This window comes from Antechinus flavipes, chromosome 3 (genome assembly GCF_016432865.1).
Source record: "Antechinus flavipes isolate AdamAnt ecotype Samford, QLD, Australia chromosome 3, AdamAnt_v2, whole genome shotgun sequence".
NCBI lineage: Eukaryota > Metazoa > Chordata > Mammalia > Dasyuromorphia > Dasyuridae > Antechinus > Antechinus flavipes.
The window spans coordinates 610,201,073-610,227,464 of record NC_067400.1 but is presented as its reverse complement, the minus strand read 5'-3'; the positions used below and the strand labels follow the sequence as shown (position 1 = coordinate 610,227,464).

General features: G+C 54.4%; 1 protein-coding gene across 4 annotated transcripts in view; it reads right to left on the bottom strand.

Annotated features, from left to right (window-relative positions):
* Positions 1 to 26,176, bottom strand: part of DVL1 (dishevelled segment polarity protein 1) — a 41,560-nt gene extending 15,384 nt beyond the window's left edge. Inside the window, exons 1-3 of one of the 4 annotated variants that reach the window (XM_051988839.1) lie at positions 25,887 to 26,176; positions 1,060 to 1,129; positions 372 to 493 (exon numbers count right to left, since the gene is read on the bottom strand). In XM_051988839.1, coding sequence (XP_051844799.1) covers positions 372 to 493; positions 1,060 to 1,129; positions 25,887 to 26,056 — 362 coding nt within the window. In that variant the 5' untranslated portion in view covers positions 26,057 to 26,176. The remainder of the gene's footprint in view (positions 1 to 371; positions 494 to 1,059; positions 1,130 to 25,886) is intronic. The other 3 variants (XM_051988837.1, XM_051988838.1, XM_051988840.1) reach the window with 3 other exon arrangements.
* Between the last annotated feature and the right edge of the window lie 216 nt (positions 26,177 to 26,392).

The following is a 26,392-nucleotide window of genomic DNA, read 5'->3' as shown; positions in this document are numbered from 1 at the left end:
TGGGGCAAAGGGCCTCTCACCCCCCCCCCCCGGTTACCCTTCCCGTCGGTGGGAACATCAGAGCAATCGGGCAGTGTCCCTCCTGCGGGAGTGGGGAGGCGCTGCCCTTTCCCAGGTCAGGCCGTGCTTGTAGAACTGAACTAAGGTGGGGGGCTCTTTGCCCCCAGGACTTCCCTGGGGGATCCCACGGGCCGCCTCCCCCCAAAGAGCTCCTCGTGGGCTGTCGGGCCCTTCCTTATCCTTGGTCTTCCCAGATGGCATAGAAACCCAGCAGCCAAGGCCTGGCAGGAGCCGGGGGAGCTGGCCCTGTGTCCTCAACAAGCCCAGCACCTGCCCGCCCCGGACCCTTAAGAGACGGAGGGAGCCCTTACTGAAAGGAGGGTGGCCGGGAATCCCCGATGCCGCCGGTCCGTTCGATGGGCGGGGGCAGATCCGTGCGGCTTTCGGTGCACTGAGACCCAGCATCGGAGTGGGAATTCTCCGCCAGGACCAGCTGCGGAGGAACAAGAAACTCAGACGCCCGGCAGCTTGTCCCTGCCCCCCCAGCAGCCTGTCCCTGTCCCCCTGGCCACCCGTCCCTGCCCCCCCTCCCCGGCAGCCCGTCCCTGTCCCCCCAGCAGCCTGTCTCTGTCCCCCCTCCCCGGCAGCTTGTCCCTGTCCCCCCGGCAGCCTGTCCCTGTCCCCCCGGCAGCCTGTCTCTGTCCCCCCCGGCTGCCCATCCCTGTCCCCCCGGCAGCCCGTCCCTGCCCCCCCAGCAGCCTGTCCCTGTCCCCCCGGCAGCCTGTCCCTGTCCCCCAGCAGCCTGTCCCTGTCCCCCCGGCAGCCTGTCCCTGCCCCCCCTCCCCGGCAGCCCGTCCCTGTCCCCCCAGCAGCCTGTCCCTGTCCCCCCAGCAGCTCGTCCCTGTTCCCCAGCGGCCTGTCTCTGTCCCCCCACCACCCGTCCTTGCCCCCGGCAGGGGGACTCCCCTGATTCAGCCCCACATGCTAGGGACGCCGCCCTCTGCCCCAAGGTCCCCAGGGCCGCTCTGCTCCTCCCTCCGGACCCCAGGGCCCACTCACCCAGGAGACCACTCTTCCATTAAAACAGGGCAGCTTGGCGTTGTCGTCAGAAATCTCTTCCTTCACCACCCTGAGGAATAAAGGAACCGGTGAGACGGGAAACACCCCCAAGAAGCCCAGTCTGGGGCCCCGGCCCAGCCCCAGCGGCCCCCAGCCAGCCTGGCCTCCGCTTGGGCATTTTCCCTGGCGCCCTCCACGCCTCTTCTCTGCTTCTGCCTCTAAGGCCCTCGGCAGCCTTCAGGTCCCCCCTAAAATGGGCGGGGAGCCTTTCCCAACCCCATGGAATTCATTGGCTTCCCTTAACTAATGGGATTTCCAGTTTCTCCAGGATCGAGGGGCCCGAGACACATGTTTGCACGCAGGGTGAGAGCAGGAGGCTGGCTGCTGAATTTCTTTATATCCTCCATACTTTGCATAACCGCTGCATACAGTAGGTGCTCAATAAATGCCAACACATCATCTGGCCACAGTGAAGAACAGGAAGACCTGCCCTGACCTGGCCCCCCGTGCCCCAGAGCTGTTCAGCGATTACTCATCCTGCTCGGGGACTTGGGTCCTTTCCCCCAGATGAGGACGCCACATATTCAGCCTTCATCCCTCTCCGGCCCCACGGGACCAACCATCAGAGCCTTCCAATTGGCTCTCCATTGGCCTCTCAAACTCAACCCACCGAACCACCGCTCAGGGTCTTTCCCCAAACCCTCCTCCTCGTTTCCACCCAGGGCGCTACCTCCTTCCAGTCCCCCAGAGCTACAGGATCTCCCCTCACAACCAGTCTGTGCGTGGAGATCCGGCCTCTCTCCTGAGGGTCCCATTCACCGCACTCCCCGGCCCACGCCCTCGTGACCCTCTGCTGAGACTATGGCAATGACCTTCTTCCAGTCCTCCCAGCTTCCCAGGCCATCCTCCATGGAGCTCGCCGTGATCCTCACTGGCTCCCCATGACCTCTGGGGTCAAAGACTGACTCCTCGGCCCGGCCCCGACCACCCTTCTCCCCTGCCGCCATCTCCTCCCCTTTCCGCGCCAGCTCAGCCGAACTTCCGCCCCTCCATTCGGCCATCCACGGGGTCTTCCTCAAGTCCAGCCCTTCCTAGGTCACCCCTCTACTCAATATACCCCCTTTTGCCTTCAGGATCGGAGGGAACAGCCTCTGTCTGGCATTCAAAGCCTTCATAAGCCAGTCACTCTCTCCCTTTCCAGTCCTCCCTGCCCTCCCATGTGCTCTTCCACAAACCCTCCATCTCCCACCTCCGGACATTTTCCCCGGCGGGCTCTCCCCCATGCCTGCCATGTTCCCCCTCATCTCCTGCCCCGGCCTCCTCCAAGGCTCACCCCCAGCCTTCCCTTCTGAAGGAAGCCTTCCCGCCGCCCCTGCCCCAGTGCCTCCCCCTGCAGACAATGTCCCACTGAGCCGCCATAGACGTAGCTCGTACAGAGTCTGCGCGGTGTCTCCCGCGTGGACTGGGAGGGCAGCGACCGGCTCCTGCCTTATATCCCCTCACTCAGCACCACGCCTGGCACGGAGTAGGAGCTTAATAAATGCTTGTTGACACAAGCTGGCTTTTTCCTCGCTCCTCACCCATAGAGCTCGTCTCCCAGCCCAAGCCTGGAATGCACTTCCTCCTGCCCTCGGCCTTCTGGGATCCTTCCCTGCCTGCTCTCAGCCCCTCTGTGAGGATCCTCCTCACCCCAGCCTCGGAAAATTGTTTCTCATTTTTCCCTTCGATTTTCACGTCTCGGTTCCCTAGCGTAGTGCCGACCCAAGGAGGCTCGTCCATACACCCCAGGTCCGCTTGAGTCCCTCGCCGTCGCGGAGCCGCTACTTCCCAAGACAGCCAGTCCCATGCTGGGACAGCTCTAATGCTTCTCTACAACCTGCCTCCAATATTCCTGGTCCCGCCCTTTGGGGGCAAGTCAGACCAGTCTAATCCCCGTTCCTCGAGCCAGCCCCACCGCCGCCTTTCTCCTCTCCCGCCCAGAGCCTTCTCATCTCCAGGTGGCTCAGCCCATCAGCACCGAGCCCAGCTCCTGATCCGGGGAGCCCCGCTCCGGACGCTCCCCACTTTGTCATGTTCTTCCTAAATGGGAACGCGGTCGTGACTTCCTAGAACGGAACGTTACACGTCTCCAGTGAGACAGCCAAGAAGGGATGCCCTCCGCTTTCGGCTCTTCCTAACATCCTCAGATCTAGGAGCGGCAGCAATTGCCCATCCTCGTTCGTTCGTTTGCTCGGCAGGCGTTCCCAGCACGGAATCACATGCCAGGCCCTCACTGTTAGGGACGGGCAGATGGCGCGGTGGAAAGAGCGCCAAGTGTAGAGTCAGAAAGACTCATCTTCCCCCAGCCTCACAGCTTACTAGGTGTGTGATCCTGAGTAAGCCACTTAACCCGTCTGCCTCAGTTTCCTCATCTGCAAAATGAGCTGGACAAGGACATGGCGAACCACTAGTGCCCCGGGATGAGGGTGGGGAGTGCCGGCCTATTGCGGGAATGAGTAAATCCCCAGAAATGGCCAACTCTGGGGAGGGGTCTTTCCCTCGGACCCGGGTCACGCCCCCAGAAGGTGACCAGCCTCTCTACTGCCATCATCACGTGGAACAAGAGCCGGACTATGGCCCCTCAGCAGGGTAGGGGGCCACGGGGTCGCTAACCACCCCTTACCGGGGCTTCCTTCTCAGAGCCTCTCTGTCTGACGCCGCGGAGTCTCAGGGCAGAAAGGAACCCGGGGCTACACAGGCCAACACGTGTGCAGGGGGCCGAAACTCCAGAGAAGATACTTGGAACAGGGGGACTTACAACGTTACCTCAGTGGGCTGAGGTGATGGTTTTCTGGTTCACACATGCTCAGTGTGCTGTCAGGGTGTAACAGGGTGTTTCAGGGCTGAGAGGACCGGGGACACAGTCAGAGCGAACAGACTGAGAAGGAGACAATAAAGACTTTGGACGTATAAAACTTGTAGCCCGCCTGCCTGGCCCCAAATAAGTGCTTATAATACCGAGGGATGGATTCCACTTCATCTCATCCAGTTTAGCCCAACGTGCCGGTTTGGGGGGGATGCTGATGCTGGGTGTCGATCATCGCTCCTCGCCTTGTGCTGGCTGGGGAGGGACGAGGCCTTTCTGGGTCACTCAGAAAAATAAGAGCAGCGGACGTGGCCCATTCCCTGGGGAGCCCTCCTTTGGAGGGAGCCTCAAACGACAAAGCTGGTCTGGGGGTCTGGTCATCCAACCAGGATCGAATCCACCCATGCAAGTACAGAAAGACATGTCTCTGCCACATCCTCAAGAAGAGCATGAGATGGTGCAGTGGAGAGAGCACCAGCCCTGAAGTCAGGAGGGCCTGAGTTCAAATCTGGCCTCAGACACTTAACACTTCCTGACCCTGGGCAAGTCACTTAACCCCAATTGCCTCAGGGAGAAAAAAAGTACAGCATGAGATGTTTTTCTCAAATCTGTGAAAATTCTATTTATCCGCTGCTCCTTTCCTATCCCCCACTTCCCAGCATCCTGGGATCCCTTTCTCTTCAATCTCCTTTCTTTCCTTTTTCTTTTCTCCTTCAAAGTCTGTTGTCCCCTTTCCAGGGGATACTTTGCTCTCCCTGCTGATACCTCGGGCAGTATAGAGGGGTTGCTTCCCCTCATTTACCTTTTCTTCTAGGAGAGGAAGCGGCCTGAACCTTGTACTTGACCATGACTGACCTATGAACATTGTAGGAACAGAGCAAAGTCCACGCTCAGAAATCAGGAGAGCTGCTCACCCAGACCCAGATGGACACACTGACCCGCACGGACAGACGGACACACTGACCCGCACGGACAGACAGCCACACAGCAGCTCGGCCACCGGGCTCTGACTGACCCTGGTCCGGCCCCGGGACCCTGAAACTCCAGGGCGCCCCCTCCCCGGGGAGTCTCGATCCGCGTGTGTGGAGGGGCCCGAGAGGCTACAACACTGCGGGGTTAGGGTGCGTAAAGGGCCGGAGGGGCCTCCCTCCCCTGTTTCCCAAAGAAGGGCAGTCACAGCTGGGCCTTCCTGCCCGGGCCAGGGCCGGGCACCCCCTGGGCCTGCCGGGCAGAAGGAGTGTGCGAGACCATGTGACTGGGTAACTCAATCCCTGTCTTTCCTCCCAGATTGTAACTACCCCCAGCCCCGAGCAAACTCCCAATCCCAGAATCCCCCGAAAAGGGGCTGGGGATCGACGAGCACCCACCAGGTCCCAGGCTGCCTCCTGTTCCGAGGGCGAGGCGGACCTCTCACCTCTGGGAATTCCCCAGCAGGAGAGGGGGCGACGCAGACAAGGTGCCTCTCTCCCCTTCCTTTCTCTCTCCCTCTGTCTGTCTCTGTCTCTCACAGACCCGGGAGACGGATCCCAGAGCACCCTGCCTCCATCCCCAGGCAGCACTAACCCCCAGACAAGAGGGCACAGACGTGGCAAACTCAGGCCTGCTCTCCGCCGGATCTCCACAAGAACACGGCCATGGCTCATGCTAATAGCATCCCTATGAGGAACAAAGGAGCAAACTGAGGCTACAGGCGCCTCACGGGCTCCCCCCGCCCCATCTTCTCTTAGGAATCCCCGAGTCCCGACGAGGCTGCGGAGCTGTCCCTGATCCGATCGGGCATCAGAGGGGCCTCCCCCACCCCCACAAAAAAGGGAAAGATTTAGCATTTCTCATAAGGTCACAGACTGAAAGCTAGAAGGGATTCTGGAGGCCCACATCTACCCATTGTGCAGGTGAAGAACCGAGAGGTAAAACCCAGACACGGGAAGTAAGTGGCAAAGGCAGAATTTGAACCCAGTTCCTCTTGTCCCCAAATCTGGGGCCTGTTTATTTTTCTGCAAAGCTGTTAGTTCTCTCCGGGAGCTGTTACCTCCCTGTGGGCAGGGGCTGGTGGGTCTGCTGGAGCCTCCTAGAGCTGGCACAATGTGTGCCAACAGAAAGACCCTGGAGGCACACGGGCAGGTCCCTTCCTCCCCAGTAATACCAGAAACCACTAACGTGGGGGCACGTAAAGCGTGGCGAGGCCGGCGGGCGCTTCCCTGCTGCCATCCCGCCCGAGGCGGGCATGAGGGAGCCGCCGTCAGATCAGATAGAGGCAGAAAGGAGGGAGGGCGGTCAGCTGCGACTCCCTCGGGGAAGGCTCCCATTGGGCAAGGGACCGTGCATTTAGGTCTCAGAAATAAGAGGGGCCCAACCCCCTTGGGTCTTAGAGATAATGGGGCTCTAACCTCCTTGGGCTTACAGATAAGGAAACTGAGGCCCAGGGAAAGCTCCCATTAGTCCAGGGATCATGTATCTGGGTCTAAGAGATAATGGGGGGGGGGTCTAACCCCCTCAACTTAGAGGTAAGGAAACTGAAGTTAGAACATCTGCCTCCAGTTCCAAAGTTTGCTTCTTTTGTGCGATCTTGTTTGAAGATTTCTCCCAGTACTCTGTTCCCTCCCCTATATGTAGAGCCCTTATTGCACTACCCAGCGGTCTGCCAGCAAAGCTCCTTCAGCTGACCGAGAGCCCCTGAAACGGGCCCACGGCTCTCTGCCCAGGAACCACTCGGGAACCCAGAGGTTCTGCTTCGGGGTTCTGGGGGTTTGGTTTTAAAAAATAACTGAATTGCAATTGCAATTTCTCCTGCAATCCCACGCAATTAAAAGCCCAGCTCTGAGAAAGGGCCCGTGGGCTTCACCCCAGTCTGGCCACAGGATCCAGGACCCCCCAAAGGTCCCCTCCCCCCCCCAACCACACCTCCCACAGCTCCTTATCTCACCCAGCCTGAGCGCAGGAGGGGATGACCTAGCCCAGCTGCCTCATCTCCCCAGGAGGGTCACACCCTGGCTCAGCACCAGAGCGTCCCTCCTCCGGGTTCTGTCCACTCGCCCCCTGCCCATCCCGAGCAATCCCTGCCCGCGGCTCTCTCCCCACCCCCATCCTCCCTCCAGGAGCTGCTCTGGGCCCGGCTCCAAGCCCGTGGAAACAGCCGCTTTCGCTCTCCATCCCAGGAAGCCCAGGGGAGTCCAGAACAATTGGACTCAAGGGGGGGAAGGGGCAGGGAGGAGGAGGAAGCCAGGGGTATTTTTAGTGTTGGCAGGGGTAGTGGGGGGACCTCGGGAGGGGGATGGGCCCCAAGTTGGCAGGGGTGCAGAACATCCCATCACACATCCCCCAGCCTGGGAAAGGGGAGGCCGCGGCCCCGAGAGCGAGGCCAAAGGCCGGAGGGTCAGAGCCGAGCTCAGACTCAATTTTCCATGGGTGTAACTTGGCCCCGTATCCTGGGATGGGAGACCTGGGTGGAGAGCTGGGCCCAGAAACCAAATCTCTTTTCCCACAAACACCAAAAAGAGGCCTTTTCCTCCTCACCCCAAAGCCTGGGGCCCTCCATTCAACTCAAGAAGCATGTATTAAGCGCCTACTGTATACCAGATAGTGGGACAGAGAGGACACACAAAGACCCCCCAAAAAACCTCCCATAATCTTTTGCCCTCACATTGTGCCGGGATGGGCGTGGGGGACCCGCAAGCAAGTAATTAAATGCTACACATACACAGGCTAAATACTTAGGAATTACAGAGGAGGGGAGCATCAGCAGCTGGAGGGGTCAGGAGGGGAGCCCTGCAGTGATGGTGCTGAACTTTACAGATTTCGGGCTAGAAGGCCCTTCCACGGCCCTGAGGTCGAGGTTTTCAGGCCAAAGATGGGAAATCCAGGCCCAGAGAGATAAAGGACTCACCAGGCAAGTAAGAGAGCCAGGACTTGAACTTGAACTCCCTAGGGATCCAAGGTCTGGGCTCTCTCTCCCCTCCCCCCACTCCAACCCATTGCCTTCACCAGGGATGCTGAACCTGTCTTTGCCCAACAGCCCCACGACGCCCCACGGACCCTCTCACACATTTAAACAGTTCTTTCAAAATTAAAGGAACATTAAATTAAAACAACAGACTAGAGGTGCACTGTACACACCGTACACGGATAAAACGTCTCCACGCTGACAGGTGCTAAGAGGCTGGGGGAGCAGAAGTGGATTCAGGGGGGCAGCTGGTACAAAGGTGGGAGCTGCTAGGTCCTTCCTGGGAAATAGGAAGTGAGTCACTGACAAGTATCTGAGGAGGAGGGATGTGTAATCGGATTAAAACACTGAAAATGACAAAGGAGGAACTGGAGGCACCGGGGAGCCCCTGAAGGTTCTGGAGCAGGGAAGGACCTTTGGGAAGGTCCAGGTGGTAGCTGGCTGTGCTCAGGCTGGATGGGAGTGGGGGAGGCTGAAGGTGCAATCAGAAGGCTCTGGCCCTCTGCCTCGGCTTTCCCAAGGGAGGGACTGGCTTTCTGGAGAAAAGAGCGGTTGTGTCGGGAGTGGGTTCGGCGGTCCCAGCCCACGAGCTTCCTCCGAGGACTGTGTGCTGACGTGCGTGTGGGAGTCTGTGTGTGAGCGCCATTGTGCTCCCGGACACCATTCCGCCTCTCCCACAGGCAGGACTGTGCCCGCCCACTGGCACAGACTGACAGATGCAATCCCAGGCACCCGGTGCCCCCCCAGGCCTCCCCCTGCCCAGCAGCAGCAGCCCCAGCTGCTCGTCCAGGGGCTCGTGCAGGGGCTCGTGCAGGGGCTCCTGCAGGGGCTCGTGCAGTGGCTCGTGCAGGGGCAGGACACTCAGCACTTTATCCAGGGTCGGTGCCCTAGCAGCAGTATATCCAGGGGCCCCATATCCAGGATTGCTCCAACCTGGTCTCCTCAGCATTCTCGCTCCTCCCTGAACCACGGCCCTCCTGGGCCTCTCCTCATTTTTCTCAGACTTCAGCTGAGCTCTGGGTCAGAAACCCAAGATGTCTCAGGACGATAGTGGGGTGACTGCTTCCCTGACAAAACCCAAAGGGCCCAGCCCCCCCTTCCTCAAGGGGCAGCATTGCACTGGCTCGGGAATCAGACAAGCAAGGCTCAAATCTTGTCTCTTGGTCACATCCTAGGGCTGGGCCTGGAGTCAGGAAAAAGACCTGAGCGCAAATACAGCCTCAGACGCGTACCAGCTGGGTGGCCCTGGGCAATCCATTTAATCCCATTTATCTCAGTTTCCTTATGTGTCAAATGAGCCGGAGAAGGAAAGGGCACAACACGTCTCAATCTCACCACGCCCGAGAGGGACCCTCATCCCTCCCTCTCCCCAAACCCACCCTCAGCTCCTCAGAGACATTGAGAGCGCCACCTCCGTCACCCAGGCTGGCAATTTCAGCATCATTACCGACCCCTTACTGCCCCCAATCAGCTTCCAAGCCTCATCCACGGTACCTCCCCAGTGAAGGGCATCCAGGTGGTGCAGTGGATAGAGCAGGAATCAGGAAGACCTGACTCAGATACTCACTAGCTGTATGACTCTGGGCAAATCATTTCACCCTGTCTGCCTCAGTTTCCTCATCTGTAAAATGAGCCAGAAAAGGAAATAGTATCTCTACCAAGAAAACCCCAAATGGGGCCCAAAAGAGTTGGATACGGCTGAAAATAGTCTCCCTCTCTCCACTTCCCCCAGCCCACTCCAGTTCAAGCCCTCATCCCCTTGACCTACATTATTACCATGGCCTCCAGTCCCTTTCCTCCACAGAGGAATGCTTTTCCTGACTGTGTCACCCTCCCACTCCCCAAACTCTCGAGGCTCCCATCGCCTCTGGGGTCAAGCACAAACTCTTGTTTGGGCCTTCACCGCCGACCGTTCCAGACTTTTGATACAAAAGAGTATCTTGCTATCCCTCACACATGACACTGCATCACCCATCTCTGGACCTAGAATTTGGAAGCTTCGAACACTGGCAGGCTGAAGGTCTCTGGACAAGTCATTTCATCTCTGCTTACTCATTTTCTCAAGTGTACAATGGGGATGAATATAGCACCTGCCTCTCAGGGTGTTGTGAGACTCAAATGAGATACTAATCATCAAGTGCCTGGCACACAGTAGGTGCTATCACAAAGCTTATTTCCTTCCATCTCCCTATTGCCTTTGCAAAAGGTATTTCTCATACCTAGAATGCACTCTTTCCTTACTGCTAGCTCTTAGAATCCTAACTTTCTTTGAAACTCCCTCATGGGCCTCTTCCATAGGGTCACTCAGTCAATATGCACTAAGCACCTACTATGTGCCAAGAACTGTGTTAATTTCTAAGGATACAAAGAAAGGCAAAATTATGGCTGAGGGGCAGCTAGGTGGGAGGAAGAAGAAAGAAGAAAAAGGAGGAGGAGGAGGAAGAAGAAAGAAAGGAAGAAAGAAAGACAAGAAGAAAGAAAAGAAGAAAGGAAGAAAGAAAGAAAAAGAAAAGAAAAGAAAAAAAGAAGAAAGAAAGAAAGAAAGAAAAAGAAAGAAAGAAAGAAAGAAAAGAAGAAAGAAAGAAAGAAAGAAAGAAAAAGAAAAGAAAAAAGAAAGAAAAGAAAAAAGAAAAGAAAGAAAGAAAGAAAGAAAAGAAAGAAAGAAAGAAAGAAAGAAAAGAAAAGAAAAGAAAAGAAAGGAAAGGAAAGAAAAAAGAAAAGAAAAAAGTCATCCTGCCCTCGAGGAGCTTATCATCCAATGGGGGAAACCTTGCGTGCAAACAGCTATGTATAAACAAGGTATAGATTGGAAACAAGGGCCCAGAACTAAGGGAGTTAGGAAAGGCTTCCTGTAGAAGGGAGGGTTTTAGCTGGGACCTGAAGGAAGCCAAGAGGCAGGAGATGAGAAGGAAGAGCCTCCAGCCAGGGGGAGCCAGCTTGAAGAAAAGAAATGGAGGGTCTCATTTGAGGAGCATCCAGGAGACTGTTGTCCCCGAATCCAAGAATGGGGGGCAGGAGGGACTTGTGGGATACTGGAAGCCGGGAAATGTATGCTTTTCTATTTGATCCTAGAGGGGCTAGGGAGCCCCTACAGTTTATTGAGCAGGGGAGGTGACACTGAGACCCAAGCTTTAGGAAGATCCCTTTGTTGGCTGGAGGCCGCCCTTCTCTTCCCCCACCCCACTCTCTTGTATGGACTTTGGGAGCCCCTGTTGTTTCCCGGCTTGTGAGGACAGAAGGGTCCCCTTTTTGCAGTGCCCCCTTATAGCTGGCACATAGTGTAAGAGGAGCTTACTGCTCGATGGCGCTAGAATTCTGTTCTTAGAAGCTGTTCTGATTCTAGGTAGCTCTGGTGCATCTCTCTCTCCTGGGCCTGTCCCTGGCCCCACCTTGAGACCGGGGCTTTGGGGAGGGGGAGATCCGGCCAGCAGAGCTCCCTCCTCCAGGGCCCGGCTCTCTAACCGTCACCTTCCTGCTCTAGTCAGGAAAGCCAACATTCAACAGGTGCCTCAACCCCGAACCCAACCTATTTCCCAACTCCCCTCCCCCCTCCGGCCACCACCATGACAGCCCTGCCCCTTAGTGCTCAAGCCAGGCCGGTACTCAGGTTGCCTGGGGCAGGGGACTGCACAACTTGACCCTAAAGATTCATATTGTCAACAGAAATGGATCAGGCGGACTGCGTGCCATCTAGGGAGGGGGTGGGGAAGTGGAACACGAGGTTTTGCAAAGGTTAATGCTGAAAAATTACCCATGCATGTGTTTTGAAAATAAAAGTCTTTAATAATCTTTTTAATTTCCCCACCAAAAAAGAAATGAATCAGGAAGGGACGGCAGGGGCCGCTAGTCCAACCCCTAGGGACCTGACCTAGGACCCCGCTAAGGTCTGCTTGAAGCCCCCGGCTTCCGGGCTCATTCCGCCGCACCTGCTCAGCCCAATCTGCCTCTCGGCGCCCCGCCCCCCACCTGGGTCCCAGGCAAAAGTCTGCTCCCTCTCCCTTAGAGCGCCCTCAGCCTGCAGGGAGGGAGGGGCAGGGGTCCAAGAACCGCAGCTAAGACTCCGTCCCTCTGGCACCCTTCCTGGTCCCGGGGGGCTGAGGGCCGGAGTCCGGCCTCCGGTGACCTTGGTCTGGTAACTGACAATGGCCGTCTCCGCGTGCCCTCGGGGAGCACCCAGGGATGCTGGGGGACCAAACCAGACGCCCTCCCGTCGGGGGCTCCTCTCCCGGCCATTAGCCAGACTCCGCCCATCTCTGGGTATCAGAGACACCCAGGGGCTGGACGCCCAGGTGCGAGAAGGGCCTCCGGGAGGGGCGGGGCGGGGCCAGAGTGGGCGTGGCCAAGGAAAGTCACCTTGAGCTCCAGCGGTGGGCGTGGCCATCCGGGGCTGGAAGGGCCCACAAGGGCTAGGGAGGGGGCCGTAGTCCCCTCCCCCTCCAGGTCCCCTCGCAGCACGAGGAGGAGGTCCCTTTAAAGCTGCAAGTCGGGCGTCCTGAGGTAAGCATTCCTCCTGCCTCCCCTCCCCCACTACCATGACTCAAAGCCTTCAAGACCCAACAGCTCCCTAGTGACTCAGGCAGCGGAGGAAGTGCTGTGGGGGTGGGGGAAGGATGGAGGACGAAACCTGGCCGGGAGAGGGGGGGCCGCCTCAGAGGAACCCCTAAGGGGCTGCCTGGAGTCAGCAAGATCAGGGGTCCTGACCCTGGAAAAATCACTCAGCCTCAACTTCCTCATCTGTAAAATGGGGAGAGGGTAGCACCTCCTCACGGGGCTGCGGGAGAATTACACGAGATGGGAACCAACATGAAAGCACCATTTAAATGCCAGCTGACCCAAGGAGGTCCGGGGTCCTTAACTGCTCCCCCATTCCCTAGAGAAACAAGAGGAAGTGACTGAAAGCTCCTTCCCCGCCATCTCTCTTCCTGATGCACACAGCCTCCCCAAGGAGAAGGGGAAGCTGCTCTGTCTTTTCCATTAGGACCTCAGTTTCTCCATCTGGGATATGGGGTGAAGTCCCATCTAGCTGCCTTGCCCCAAGCCTGAGACAGCACATGAACTCATCTACTGGATGACCTATCTGCCCCAAGGCTTGGGTGTCCTGGCCCTGGAACAAGGTGGCTCCCCATCTCCCAAGCTGGCTCACTGGCCGGATCCCCACGGGGACTAACAGTCCGGCCCAGACCCCACTCGGGGGTCCCATCCTCCCAACCCACCCAGAACAGGAGGAGCAGCCTCCAGGCCGACGCAGACATGGAAGATGGCTCCGCAGCCAGAGCAGAAACCTCGGGCTCCCCAGGTTCCCATGGCAACCGAAGGCTGCTCGGCGGCACCCTGTGAGGTCCCTAGCCCAGTCTGGTCTGGCACGGGCTCCCAGTGCCTCCTCCCTTCCCCCCATCGAGCAGCGGGCTCCCCCTACCCTTTCAGGCCAGCCACCCTTCCGACTCCATCTTCCTGCTGGGAAAGTCCCAGAGCAGAGTGTGCTTCTACCGCTCCCTTTGAGCTCTGAGACGCTGGGCCTCAGTGGAACTCATCTGCAAAATGGAACCTAAAGAGAGGCCGCCTAGGTTGCCGGACTTGGAGTCAAGAGTTCAGGTTCTACCTTTGACAGATATCATCCGTGTGACCCTGGACAAGAACTTGAACTCTGTGTCCCAGAGAATTCTCTAAAAGGAGAAATTACAGGGAGCAGATATTGAGCTGCACTGGCACATGAAATGTCCTCAAAGAGAACACACCTTGTAGCATTGGTAAATCCCAGGTCCATCAAAGAAGGGGGAAAAATGACCCAGAATTCCCTGGCCCCCTTGCATGGACTGGCTGGGGGGGGGGGGGGAAGGGGGCAAAGATCAAGGTAGGGTGAGAGTCCCACCATTAATTTAGAGCAAGAAGAGGGCTTCATGACAATTTCCTAGAGCCTGGGACCTTCAAAGATTTTTTTAAAAATATATTGATAATTATATTTCAATATAACTGGTTTCCTTCACAGTCCGATAGCTTTTATTCTATGCATTTACAAACATTCTGAGAGGATCCACAGATTTTATTCTATGCATTTTAAAACATTGTTCTGAGAGAGGATCCAAAGGTTTCCCCAAACAGCTCAAGGTGGGGTCGGTTCTGAGATCCCAAGAGGGAAATAAGAATTATAGGCTCTGTGAAAGTCAGAGCTAGAAGCAATTTCAGAGATTTACCCCAGCCACCTTTTCATTTTTACAAATAAGGAAACTGAGGAACAGAGATAAAGGGATTTGTCCATGGTGATCCAGGAGTCAGATACTGTTCTCTAGAGAAAGGATTCCTCCTCTAGCCACAGAGCCTTAGGTGAATCTCTGCTTCCCTGCCCAGCTCTCCCTCTAACTCCCAGCAGGCCATTCTCTGGGGTCTGGGACCTGCTGAATCAGATCAGAGACACGGGGCTCCAGCTTAGGAAGGCTCAGCTAAGAGGGCCTCCGAGAGGCCCAGGCCATAGAACCCCAACTCCGTAGGGCCCCGGGAAGGCAGACGTGGTCCCAAGCTAAAAAAGACAGAGCCTCCTTGCAAGGGTGATGACAGAGAGAAAACCCACCCATTGTCAGAAACACGCCCCACTTTCCTTTATATAAGAATCTGCCTCTAGATACTGGGGCTGCCTGTAATTAATCTCTGTCTAATTGTCAGGGAACAGTAAGCCTCGGCAGCCCGGCAGGCACACCCCGTCACCCCCAATCCCTCATCCTGCTCCAGGCTCCCACAGTGCTATGTACCTGCCCCCCAATCGTCCCCCCACCTGGGAAGTTCTTGGCCAGATCTTGAACCCCGCCTGATTTGGGGTGAAGGGGGCCATCAAATTCAAAGCTCTGCCCAGCCCTGGGCCTCCACCCCCACAGATCCACCCCAACGAGGAATTTGCTCTCTTGTGTACTTGGGATCTGAACTCAGCTTGTTTCTGAGGGGCAGGACCCAGGGAGGAGCCCCCCCACTCCGAAAAATAGCGAGATCTCAAAAGCTACTTGACCTTTTCCCCTCCCAGTGTTTTTGCCCCAGAACTTGGCAGAAAGTAACGCCTTAATAAAGCACTTGTCGACTTGATTCCCTCAGAAGAGCTTCTTCTAAAGAAAGACTTCTACCAACCCATTCAAACTACAGCGTGGATGATCGACTATGGTTCTCATGGAGAAGACAGAGAGCATCAGCAGAGGGAACAAAAGCACGAGGGTGGAAAGGACATGGATCAGAAAGCGGAAAGGGTGTTCAAAAGTAGGGAGGGATCTTTATTCCACAACCGAATGTCTGGGGAGGCTCAATCCAGCTACCCACTGAATGAGCTCTTCCTTCCCCATCCCCTTGAGTGCTAGTCCCTTCTTGGTGAGATTTCCTTCCATCTACCCTCTTTCTAGCCCATTTGTACATTGTTTCCTCCGTTCAAGTCTGAAGGCCGCAACACCAGAGATCGCCTTTTTCTGGCACTCAACCACTTACCATGGCGCCTAACCATGTACTGTGGCACCCAACCGCTTACCATGGCGCCCAGCCGCTTACCGTGGTGCCCAACCATGTACCGTGGAGCCCAACTGCTTACCATGGCGCCCAGCCACTTACCGTGGCGCCCAACCATGTACCGTGGAACCCAACTGCTTACCATGGCGCCCAACCCCATACCATGGCGCCCAACTGCTTATTGTGGCACCCAACCGCTTACCATGGCGCCCAACCACGTACCATGGCGCCCAACCCCATACCATGGCGCCCAACTGCTTACTGTGGCACCCAACTACTTACCATGGCGCCCAACCGCTTACAGTGGTGCCCAACCGCTTAACTGTGACACCCAACCACTTATCATGGAGCCCAACTGCTTACCATGGTGCCCAACTACTTACTGTGGCGTCCAACCATTTACTGTGGCGCCCAACTGCTTACCGTAGCACCCGGCTGTATGTCAATCAGCCCATAAACATGTATTAGCCATTTACCTCATAAGGCGCTGTGCTAAGTCCTAGAGATACAAAAGGAGGCCAAAGGCGGTCCCCGTCTTCAGGGAGCCTGTGAGCTAACAAATGCCTGTGGATACACTGAGTAGTTGTGCAGCTAGAAGGAGGCACAGAGTTTCCCTGAGGATCAGAAAGGCCAGGGTCTGGGTCAATTCCACAAGCCCTAGCTCTGGGCCAAACACACAAAAACAAAACAGCTTTTTCAAGGGACTAAAATACTGGGAGCGGGGGGTTCTGAGAGAAGAGGAATGGGGCTGTAATGTCCAAAGGTTCACAAAAGTAAACCCCAAATTTGGGGGATTTAAGGCTGGATGAAAGGAGACAGCACAGAAAAGGCTTCTCGGAAGAGGTAGCCCCTGGACCACAAATAGCCAGGGGAAGGATTCTGGCGACTGACCAGGAAAAGAATATTATTGTTATTTTTTTGCTGAGGTGATTGGGATTAAGTGACTTGCCTGGAGTTACACAGGAGGACATGTTAAGTGCCTGAGACCAGATTTGAACTCAGGTCCTCCTGACTTCGGGGCCAGTGCTCTATCCATTGCACCGTCTAGCTGCCCCCAGGTAAAGATTCGTAAGGGTCCCCCAAATGGAGGGTGTAGAATGCTTTGCCCCTTCGCATCTTCCCTCCTCTCAGGCTCTCAGGAGAGCAGAGCATGGTGGGAACCAACTCAAGAGTGTTAAAGAAGAGATTTGGTCTCAGGAAAGGCAGCCAGGGTTTCTAAGCAGGGGAGCGGGAAAACCTGTGTATCCGGGAGTTACTTCACGGCAATTTATCTGGAAGAAACCCCGGAATGCCAGCGGCCCGTAAGGTCAAACCAAGTCAGCGCTGTGACGTGATGGGTAAAGGAAAGAATTCCAGGACTGGCTGAGAGTGTTCAAAGAAACAGCGTCCCCGACGAGGAAGGTGTTTATTCTGCCTTGGCCAGCCTGCGACGGAGTAAGACGATCGGCTCTCTAAGTTCAAGGGCCCTCAGAGGTCTCCAGGAGAGGACCAGAAGGCCCTTGAGATTAAGCCACGGAGAGTTTGTAGAAATAGAGAGTGCTTATCCTGGAGAAGAGAGGACTCAGGTGTAGTCTCAATGACTACAGGGCGCCATAGGGCACAGAGTATCAGGTCAGTTTAAATCTGGCCTCAGATACTTCCCTCTGTGTGATTTCCTGGGCAAATCACTTCACCCTGTTTGCCTCAGTTTCCCCATCTGTAAAATGAGCTGAAGAAGGAAATGGCAAACCATGAGCCATGTGACCCTGAACAATTCATTCATTTCACCTGTTTGCCTCAGTTTCCTCATCTGTAAAATAAACTGGAGAAGGAAATGGCAAACCACTAGCCCTGAAATCCTGAGCAATTAATTCACTTCACCTATCTGTTTCCCTATCTGTAAAATGAACTGGAGAAGGAAACGGCACACCCTTACCTATGTGAACTGGACAAGCCACTTAACTCTGCCTCGGTTTCCCCATCTGGAAAGGAAATGGCACACCAGTCCAGTATCTCTGCCAAAAAAACCCCAAATGGAACACAAAGAGTCAGACAAGATTGAACCAAAAGAGATCAGACGTGCCTTGCTTGGCCTCCGACAGAGAATTATAACCAATGGATGGAAATCGGAAACTTCATGTAAGAAAAGCCCTCCAACAGTGGACAGAGCAGTGGCCCTGGAGTCAGGAGGTCCTGAGTTCAAATCCAGCCTCAAACAATTAATACTTATTAGCTGGAACCGGAGGCAAGTTATTTAACCCCAAATGCCTCGCCAAAAAATAAAACCAAAAAAGAAAAGCTCTCTGAACAAAGAAGGCATCTTCAACTATGCTTTGGGGGGGGGTTAATCAGGATTCTTAATTTTGGGGTGTCATACACCCCACCTTTGGCAGGATGCTTGCTCAGATTCATGGCATTAAGTGCATAAAATAAAATAGAACCACAAAGGAAACTGATTTGACTGAAATAGGATTCTTGAAAGTATTAAAAAGAAAAAAGAAATGTAGTTAGCCCAGATTAGCAGTACCTGGTCTACGAGCACATTCGCCAGCTGCCTGTTGGGGATTTGGGGGGGCCTGTGGGTTGTTTTTCCAGTCCTGCAGTTATTTACTTCCACATCCTAGGGTCCCTCCGCAGCTCTGCTATTCCTAGCCTCGGTCGCTAAATGGGTGTTGTCTCAGTCGCACGGAGACCCGCTGAAGACCTTAGCTTCAAAAGGCCCAGGTCTCCCACTGCATCCTGGGCCATCTCCAGTCCTCCTGATCTATGTCTGGCCACTGGCCCCAGGTGGCTCTGCGGGGGAAAGGGAGGCAGGTGCCCTTGTCCAGCCCTCCCTCCCTCCAATCCAATTCATGGGATCCCCTCCCTGAGCAAGAACTAAGAGTAGAATGCCCTCCGCTCCTCCCTCAGGAAGGCAGAGGATGGATTAGCCAACTTAAAAGTCTCTTTGGTTCTGGTTGGGAGGGATTTGCTCATATTGAGCCAACCCCACTCCTGGCCCCATCCCACCTCCCTCTGTGCAAGCACAGGCGGGAGACAGAGGTCAAGGGTCAACACCGGACCACACTAGCCCTTCCCCGACTCCCCACAAGGCACGTATCCTGACTGTGGTCTCGTCAGCCTCCGCTTGAGGCCGGAGCCCCTTCCCCATCCTCCCCACAGGTTCCACTGGCTCCATCCCCAGGGCCAAGGACCTTTAGGAAAAGGGGGATGGGGGGTGGGGATGGGGGTGACTAAGTCAAAGCTGAATAATGATAAGTCTGATAATGATGGTTAGGGCAAGGCAAAGAGCCCTCAATCAGAAAAAGGCAGGATGGACTAATGGATAACGTACAGAAGATCTGGCTTCAGGCTCTGCCTCTGACACATTCCTGGCGGCATGAGGCTAAACAAGGCACTTTACCTATCTCAAGCTGAGTTTCCTCCTCTGTAAAACAGGAACGGCAGTAAAATAGCCCCTACTTCCCAGGCCTGTTGAGAAAATCCAATTAGAGAGTCATAGTTCACCTTTGTGTTTGTCCTTCAGTCATTTCAATTCTGTTTGCAGGAAATCCTGGAAGGGTTTGACATTTCCTTCCCCGGATGGGGAAACTGAGATAAACAGGGGTAAATGGCTGGCCTAGGTCACACAACTAGTGGTGTGCTGATTCTTTTTCCAGCTCATTTTACAGATGGGGAAACTGAGGTAAACAAGGTTAAGTGGCTGATCTAGGTCACACAACTCATGGTGTGCCATTTCCTTCTCCAGATGGGGAAACTGAGATAAACAGGGGTAAGTGGCTGGCCTAAGTCACACAACTAGTGGTGTGCTGATTCTTTTTCCAGCTCATTTTACAGATGGGGAAACTGAGGTAAACAAGGTTAAGTGGCTGATCTAGGTCACACAACTCATGGTGTGCCATTTCCTTCTCCAGATGGGGAAACTGAGATAAACAGGGGTAAGTCACACAACTAGTGGTGTGCCGATTCTTTTTCCAGCTCATTTTACAGATAGGGAAACTGAGGTAAACAGGGGCAAGTGGCTTGCCCAGAGCTAGTGCTGTGCCATTTCCTTCTCCAGATGGAGAAACTAAGATAAACAGGAGCAAGTGGTGTGCCATTTCCTTCTCCAGTTGGGGAAACTGAGGTAAACAGAGATAAGTGGCTGGCCTAGGTCATAGAACCAGTGATGTGCCATTTCCTTTTCCAGCCCATTTTACAGATGGGGAAACTGAGGCAAACAGGTGAAGTGAATTAATTGTTCAGGGTCCCACTTGAACTCGGGTCTTCCCGATTCCAGACCAGGGGCTCTATTGACTAATCCACCTAACTGCCCATGCAGGAGCTCCCGCAAGGCAACGCCTTCCACTAAAGCCGACTGGCACCTGCTCTGCAATCCAGCCTAGGATCCCATGATCGTAGCTCCGGCGAGCTGGAGGGCAGGGGAGGACAAGGGATTTGAGGGACTCTGCCGTCAGCCCTCCCCAGTGAGGGGCAAACAGACGGGACACAGACATCGCAGCAGACGGACAGCTGAGAGCTGACTGTGCAGTGACCCCGACCCCCACAGGTTCCAGGTGGGCCCTCGCCACAGCACGTCCCTCCACTACGCTCGCACCGTACGGGCCGCAGGTTAACCCGGGCTCTAACCCAAACCTTCTCCCCCACTTCCCGCCCTCACTAACCTAATACTAAAACTCAGGAACACGACTGGAGTCCCAGAAGGAACCACAGGATGATAAGAAAGAACACTATATCCCGAACAGAGGATCCACGTTCAATTCCTGCCCTGTCACCAAAAGCAGCATGACCCTAGCCTCAGTTTCCTTATTTCTAATTTCTCATGAGTCCATAAGCTTTTTTTTTTTTTTTTTTTTTTGCATTCAGGAGCTCTGGTAAAAACCTATATATTCTTTCACAGAATATGTTAAATACATAAATAAAATCCACAGATTGCCAAAGAAACCAACCAGACTAAGAGAATCATCTAAATAGTTTTGTTTGTTTTTTTAAGTTTTTTTAAGCAGGGGAATAACTGAAAATTATATATATGATACTATACAGTAGGGAGCCACTGATGATTTTTGAGCAGGGGAGAAACTGAAAATTATATATTTGATACTATACAGTAGGGAGCCACTGATGATTTTTGAGCAGGGGAGAAACTGAACATTATATATTTGATACTATACAGTAGGGAGCCACTGATGACTTTTGAGCAGGGGAGCAACTGAACATTATATATTCTTTCACAGAATATGTTAAATACATAAATAAAATCCACAGATTGCCAAAGAAGCCAACCAGACTAAGAGAATCATCTAAATAGTTTTGTTTGTTTTTTTAAGTTCATACTATAAGGCTGAGAACCCTTGGAAGAGATGATGTCTAAGGTGTAATTTCTAGCTCTAACATCCCATGACAGTGGTGCTTTTGTTCTATTCAAAGAATTCCCCGAGCATTTATTAAACACTTACTGTATGCCAGGCACGGAGATTGCCAAGAAAAGATGAGGCCCTTTGACCCTGGTCAAGCCACTTCATGGCTTTGTGCCTCAGTTTCCTCATCTGTAACACGAAGAGCTTGGATTCCATGGCTTTCCTTTTTGACTCTATCAAAACTGGCTCCTGATGTTTCGTATAACTTCCCATGTGGTTTCTTTAATTGCGGGTGGGGATAAGGGAAAGGACCCAGAACTCAGAAAATTTAAAAACAAATGTAAAAACATTTTTTTTGTTTTAAATGTAACTGGGGGAAAATATTAAATACAAAATCAGCTCCTGCCCTCAAGATGCTTTTAATTAAATTAGAGATAGAGCACCTAAGGGGCATCATAGTACACAGAACATAAGCTCTAGAGTCAGGAAGATCTGAGTTCAAATTTGCTCTCAGACACTTATTAACTGTATGACCCTGGATGAGTCACATCACCCTTCCCGCCTCGGTTTCCTCATTTGTAAAAAGAGCTGAAGAAGGAGATTAGGCGAGTATCTTTGGCAAGAAAACCCCAAATGGGGTCACTAGGAGTCAGATATAATTAAACAACAAATTCTGGGAAGAGAGAAGTAGCAGCAGGGAAGGGGAAGGAGCAGGGAAGAATCAAGAAAGTCTTCCCACAGGAGGAAGTACTTGAGCTGAGCCTCAGTAGAAATAAGCACCCTAACGAATGCTTTATCTAACTTCTGAAAGGCAGAGGTGAGAGGGGGACGTTTCCCAAGACAGTACAGAAGGGATGAGATACTGATTTCAAAGCAGTCAGTAGGCCAGTCTGGCTGAAATAAAGTGCAATAAGGGGAGATATTTGAACAGAGTATAGAAAGCTTTAGCTGTCAAGCTGAAAATTATATATTTGATACTATACAGTAGGGAGCCACTGATGATTTTTGAGCAGGGGAATAACTGAAAATTATATATATGATACTATACAGTAGGGAGCCACTGATGATTTTTGAACAGGGGAGAAACTGAAAATTATATATTTGATACTATACAGTAGGGAGCCACTGATGATTTTTGAGCAGGGGAGAAACTGAACATTATATATTTGATACTATACAGTAGGGAGCCACTGATGATTTTTGAGCAGGGGAGTCACTGAACATTATATATTTGATACTATACAGTAGGGAGCCACTGATGATTTTTGAGCAGGGGAGTAACTGAAAATTATATATTTGATACTATACAGTAGGGAGCCACAGATGATTTTTGAGCAGGGGAGTAACTGAAAATTATATATTTGATACTATACAGTAGGGAGCCACTGATGATTTTTGAGCAGGGGAGTAACGCAGTCAGATTTAAAACATTTGGCAGCTGTGCAAGAGACCTGCCCAGGGTGGAACCGACAGCTCGATTCCCTAAAGGTTCCGCTAGAACTTTCACAAGGCCCAGAGAAACCGAGGGAGGCCTTTAGGTGGATCTCCAGGGGCCAACTAATGCAAGGACGGGATAAGTGGGTTTTGTTTGATCTGGGTTGTCTGAAGAAATCTCCAGATCGATGAGATCAGAGATTCCCTGGAGTTCGGGAGCATTTGAGGCTGGATTGGGAACTCGAAGCAAGGCCGCTAATTAGCTTGTCAGAGCAGGGAGGGGTCCGCTAGGAGGTGAGATGGAGGGCGAGGGAAGGGCAGGGATGGATTGCCCGGGGGATCTCAGTTGGGGCAGAGCCAAAGGGAGGGTCCGGGGCTCTATCATCTGGAGCTTCTCCCACAAGGAGGGCATTTCTAATGGAAACAGGTGAGGGAGGAAGGGGAGGGGCTGCAGCAGGTGGCAAGGGGTCTCCAGCTTCCCTGGGTCTACAGCTAGGAGGCCCCCCAGCTCTAAATCAAAGCCCTGCTCAAAGGACTCTCCTTCCTAAACCCAGGATTAATTTGCAAGCTGGGCTGAGAAGTGAGCTTCTGAGGGACTGGGGGAGTGGGAGTGGGGATGGGGGGGGTGGGAATGGGGAGGGGGAGGGGGAGGGGGAGCGGGTATGGGGAGGGGGGAATAAGCAGGAGCGTTTGAGCCAAATCTATTTGAGATCCCAGATTCAGAGCTGGAAGAGACCTCCAGGATCAGCTAAATTCAATTCTGGCGTTTTACAGATAGGGAAGTTAAGCCAGGAAACAAAGCCAGAATTGAAATCGGGGTTCTCTGACTAAATCCAGCACTTTTCCCATTATCCAGAGATGGGGAAGAGAGAAAAGGGGGAGGCAGATGGGGAATGAGATGAGAAAGGAACTTTTGCCGGCCCAAGACTTCGCAGAAGGGGAAGCCTGAAGGTTGGGGGGTGACAGGGACGGGGAGTGGTTAAAGGCCTAACAGGGCCCTGGAGAAGGCGATCCTTGTCTAGAAGCCTTCTCCCGAGGCTCCAAGCAAACCAAGGGCCTCCGAGAACCGGAGTTTTCTTACGATAAGCAAGCAAGCAGAACAGACCCCAGCAAGCTCTCCCGCTGCCTTCTGGGATAAGTGGCCAGGTACCCCAGTTCCTGCTCGGTCTTCCCCCAAAAGGCACAGGACCTGGATCTTCAAAAAATGAGGGCATCCACCACTCACCCGCCTCTGTAAGATACTTCCAGAGTTGTATATTATGCATTTAATATGCATTAATTTAATATTGTAAAGATCTAATGTAAAATGTTGGGCATTCCTTATACAGGACTTCATGCCAGAAACATTTCTCGATCCAGACTGAAGGATTAAAAAATAAAATTTTGAACAAGGAAGTGGATGTACCTAACCGAGGGCTTTGCTAAGGCCCCACCAGCCTTGCCCCCCTTTCTTTGGCAGCCCCAATCTTGAGTCTTGGGGCTCCAGGCCAGAGTCCATGATCCCCACCCCACAAAGGAGCTTCCAAAAGCAACTTCCAAATCCAGGCTGTAATTTGCAGAGATTGGGGTGGGGGAAGGGGAAAGCTCGACGCCCCTCCCCCAATGGCAGTAGCAATGGCCTCTCAACCAATGAAATCTCTAAGGAGGGGGCCTCAGCGCTGTCCAGCGTGAGAAACCTAGTCTCCGAGCTAAGCATATAGACTGATCCTGGGTCTCTCTCTATCCCTAGCCCCACAGAAAGGGGCCTTGAATTGTCCCCTTGCCAGCTGAGGGAGACCCCCAAGATCAATGGAAAGTGGTTTTCCATCGTGTGATAACAGAGTTCTCCGCTCTGGGGACTACAGACAAAGCTAAAAAGGCCCAGCCTCTCCACTGTACAGATAAGGAAACTGAGGACCAGAAAAGGAAAGGGATTTGCCTAAAGTCACACAACTAGGAAGAGGAAGAAGTTCTCTGGAAGGGCCCTTCCAGCCCTGCCGTTCTATGACCCATGATACTGCTGGTAAAATCAAACCATTCCATTCCTGGGATTCAGACGGAGGCCCTGTGCCCCCAAAGTTAGTCTACACGTGCTGTCAAATGCACAGTCCCGAAGAAATAGTCCTTAGTCACCCGATTAAAAAGTAATTGGGAAATAATTAACAAAATAAACAAAACCAGAACAGAACCCAGATAATGTTAACATGAAGCTTTCTGAATCGGTATGTTCCCCCACAGAGAGCATTATGCACAGCTTAGCAACTCCCAGTTTGATACCACTGGATTAGCACCTGCCTCCCCTTCCCCAGAGCTGCCCCCCCCATCCCCCGACTCCCCGGTTCTGCCCAGAGAAAGCCGTTCGGTGCTGCTCAGGTTAAAGCTTCAGCTCCTCAGAGCTTGGGCCAGGAGCAGGCAGCCCAGTCGTTCCAGGCTGAAGGCAGCAGGCAACCATGTGAACCAGGAAATGATTTTCAATGTCAAACTCTCAGAAAGTGACTGGTAAACAAGGGCAGAGTCAGTGGCCCTACCAGGCTTAATCGATAGGAGGGAGGCCAGCCGGTCAAGCCCCAGAACACGGGCCAGGGTCAGAGCCAAGGAAATTCGGCCGAGGGCCCTGCTTAGGCCTGGACGGCAAAGAATCGGCCCCACTAAAAGGAGCCCCACCACTGGCCCTAGATGGCAGAGGTTCCAGACCCTCCTAAGAAAGCAGACTTCCCTCTGGTGGCAATGAGGTTGGGATAAGTAACAGGTACCCAGCAGACTCTGGGGTCCAGAGAATGGATTCCTAAAGCCCACAGGCAGATGTTGTGGTGGGCAGCCACCATGCTGATATCAAGTAAACCTTGGAGACAGGGTCTGCCCCCTTCCCCCGGAAAGGATTCTGGGAGAGGGGCAATCCTGGTTTCAGCCAAGACACAGTCCTAGCCCCCCACCCTCATCTCTACTCCCCATTTATCCCCTAGATGCTGAGAAAGGACCTTCAGAAATGGAGGGAGTTGGGCCTTGTCTCTTAGGCTTGGGGAAAGGTGGAAGCTATTTCTCTGGCATCAGAGGGGTGGGAGCAGGGGAGGAACGGCCTATATAGGAGTCTCCGAATGGTGCAATTCCCCCCCCCCCAAAAAAAAAAAATCTGGCTCCCTCTCCAGCTCCCAGGGCCTTCTGGCCAGGGCAGCCATGTTAGCTTCAGCGGCCTAGCCTGGCCTTCCCGGGGACGGAGCCCTGCATGCCCAGCCCGCCCGCCCAGCCAGGAGTCTGAGAGGGCAAAAAAACACTTCCCCCTCCCCCCAACAGGGCCCATCTTCCCCTAACCACCCTCGGCCAGTGGTGACGCTCAAATGGAGAGTGGAGGACAACAGGTCCGGTCTTTCCCCTTCACTTAAATGCTTCTGTGCTTTCCCTCCCCTTCCCCCCCTCCCCAATGAGGTGGCTTACTTCCCCCCAGTTAAATCTGCAGAGCTCTCGAACACTACTGTTAGCCCGCACCAAGCCGGAGGCACAGGAGAGGGGCTAAGACCCCAGTAGGAGGCTCCACCCCTCTGTCAGGGAACAGGTGCCCCGGGGTTGGGGGGGGGGAGTTGGGAGGAGAGGTTTGGGCCCTCCAGTACACCCCCTCCCAGAGACCGGAACAGGGCCAGGGCCAGAAGCAGTATCGAAGCCAGGGCCAGAATCAAGGCCAGAACCAGGGCCAGAATCGAACCAGAACAAGGGCCAGGGCAGGGGCAGACAGGTACAGGGTCAGAAAGAGGGAGAAGGCCAGAGCCAAGGCCAAGGCCAGCCGGCCCCGGGAGCCGCGCGCGCCAAGGCCGCCGCCACTGACCCGAAGTCCTGGTCCATGGACTTGAAGAAGAACTTGTAGCAGTGAGCCGGCCGGTTGCTGAGCACGCTCTTGAAGTCAGCCAGCGTGACCCGCTCGGGGGCCACGGGCAGCTTGACCAGGTAGGGCGTCTCCTCCTCGTCCATGTGGTAGATGATCTTGGTCTCCGCCATGGGGGGCGGACCGGGAGAGCCCGGGGCAAGGAGCGCCGGGGACGAAGGAGCTGGTGGCGCTGCTTCAGCGCGGAGCCCGAAGTGCGGGGCCCCGGGTGGACCGCGGCCGCGGCCGCAGGAGCGGAGGCCGGGCGCCGGGGGCTCGGGCTTTCGGGGCCGGTGGGGCCCAGGCCCCGGTCCAGGCCTCGAAGACGGAGGCGGCTCCTGATCGCGCTGAGAGGCCGGGCCGGACGCAGGGGGAGGCGGAGGCCGAGGTCCAGGCGGAGGCGGCGCGCCGGCTGCTGCCCCCCGCGCTGCCCCCGCGGCCGCCCATCCGCGCCCCGGCCCGGGCGCGCC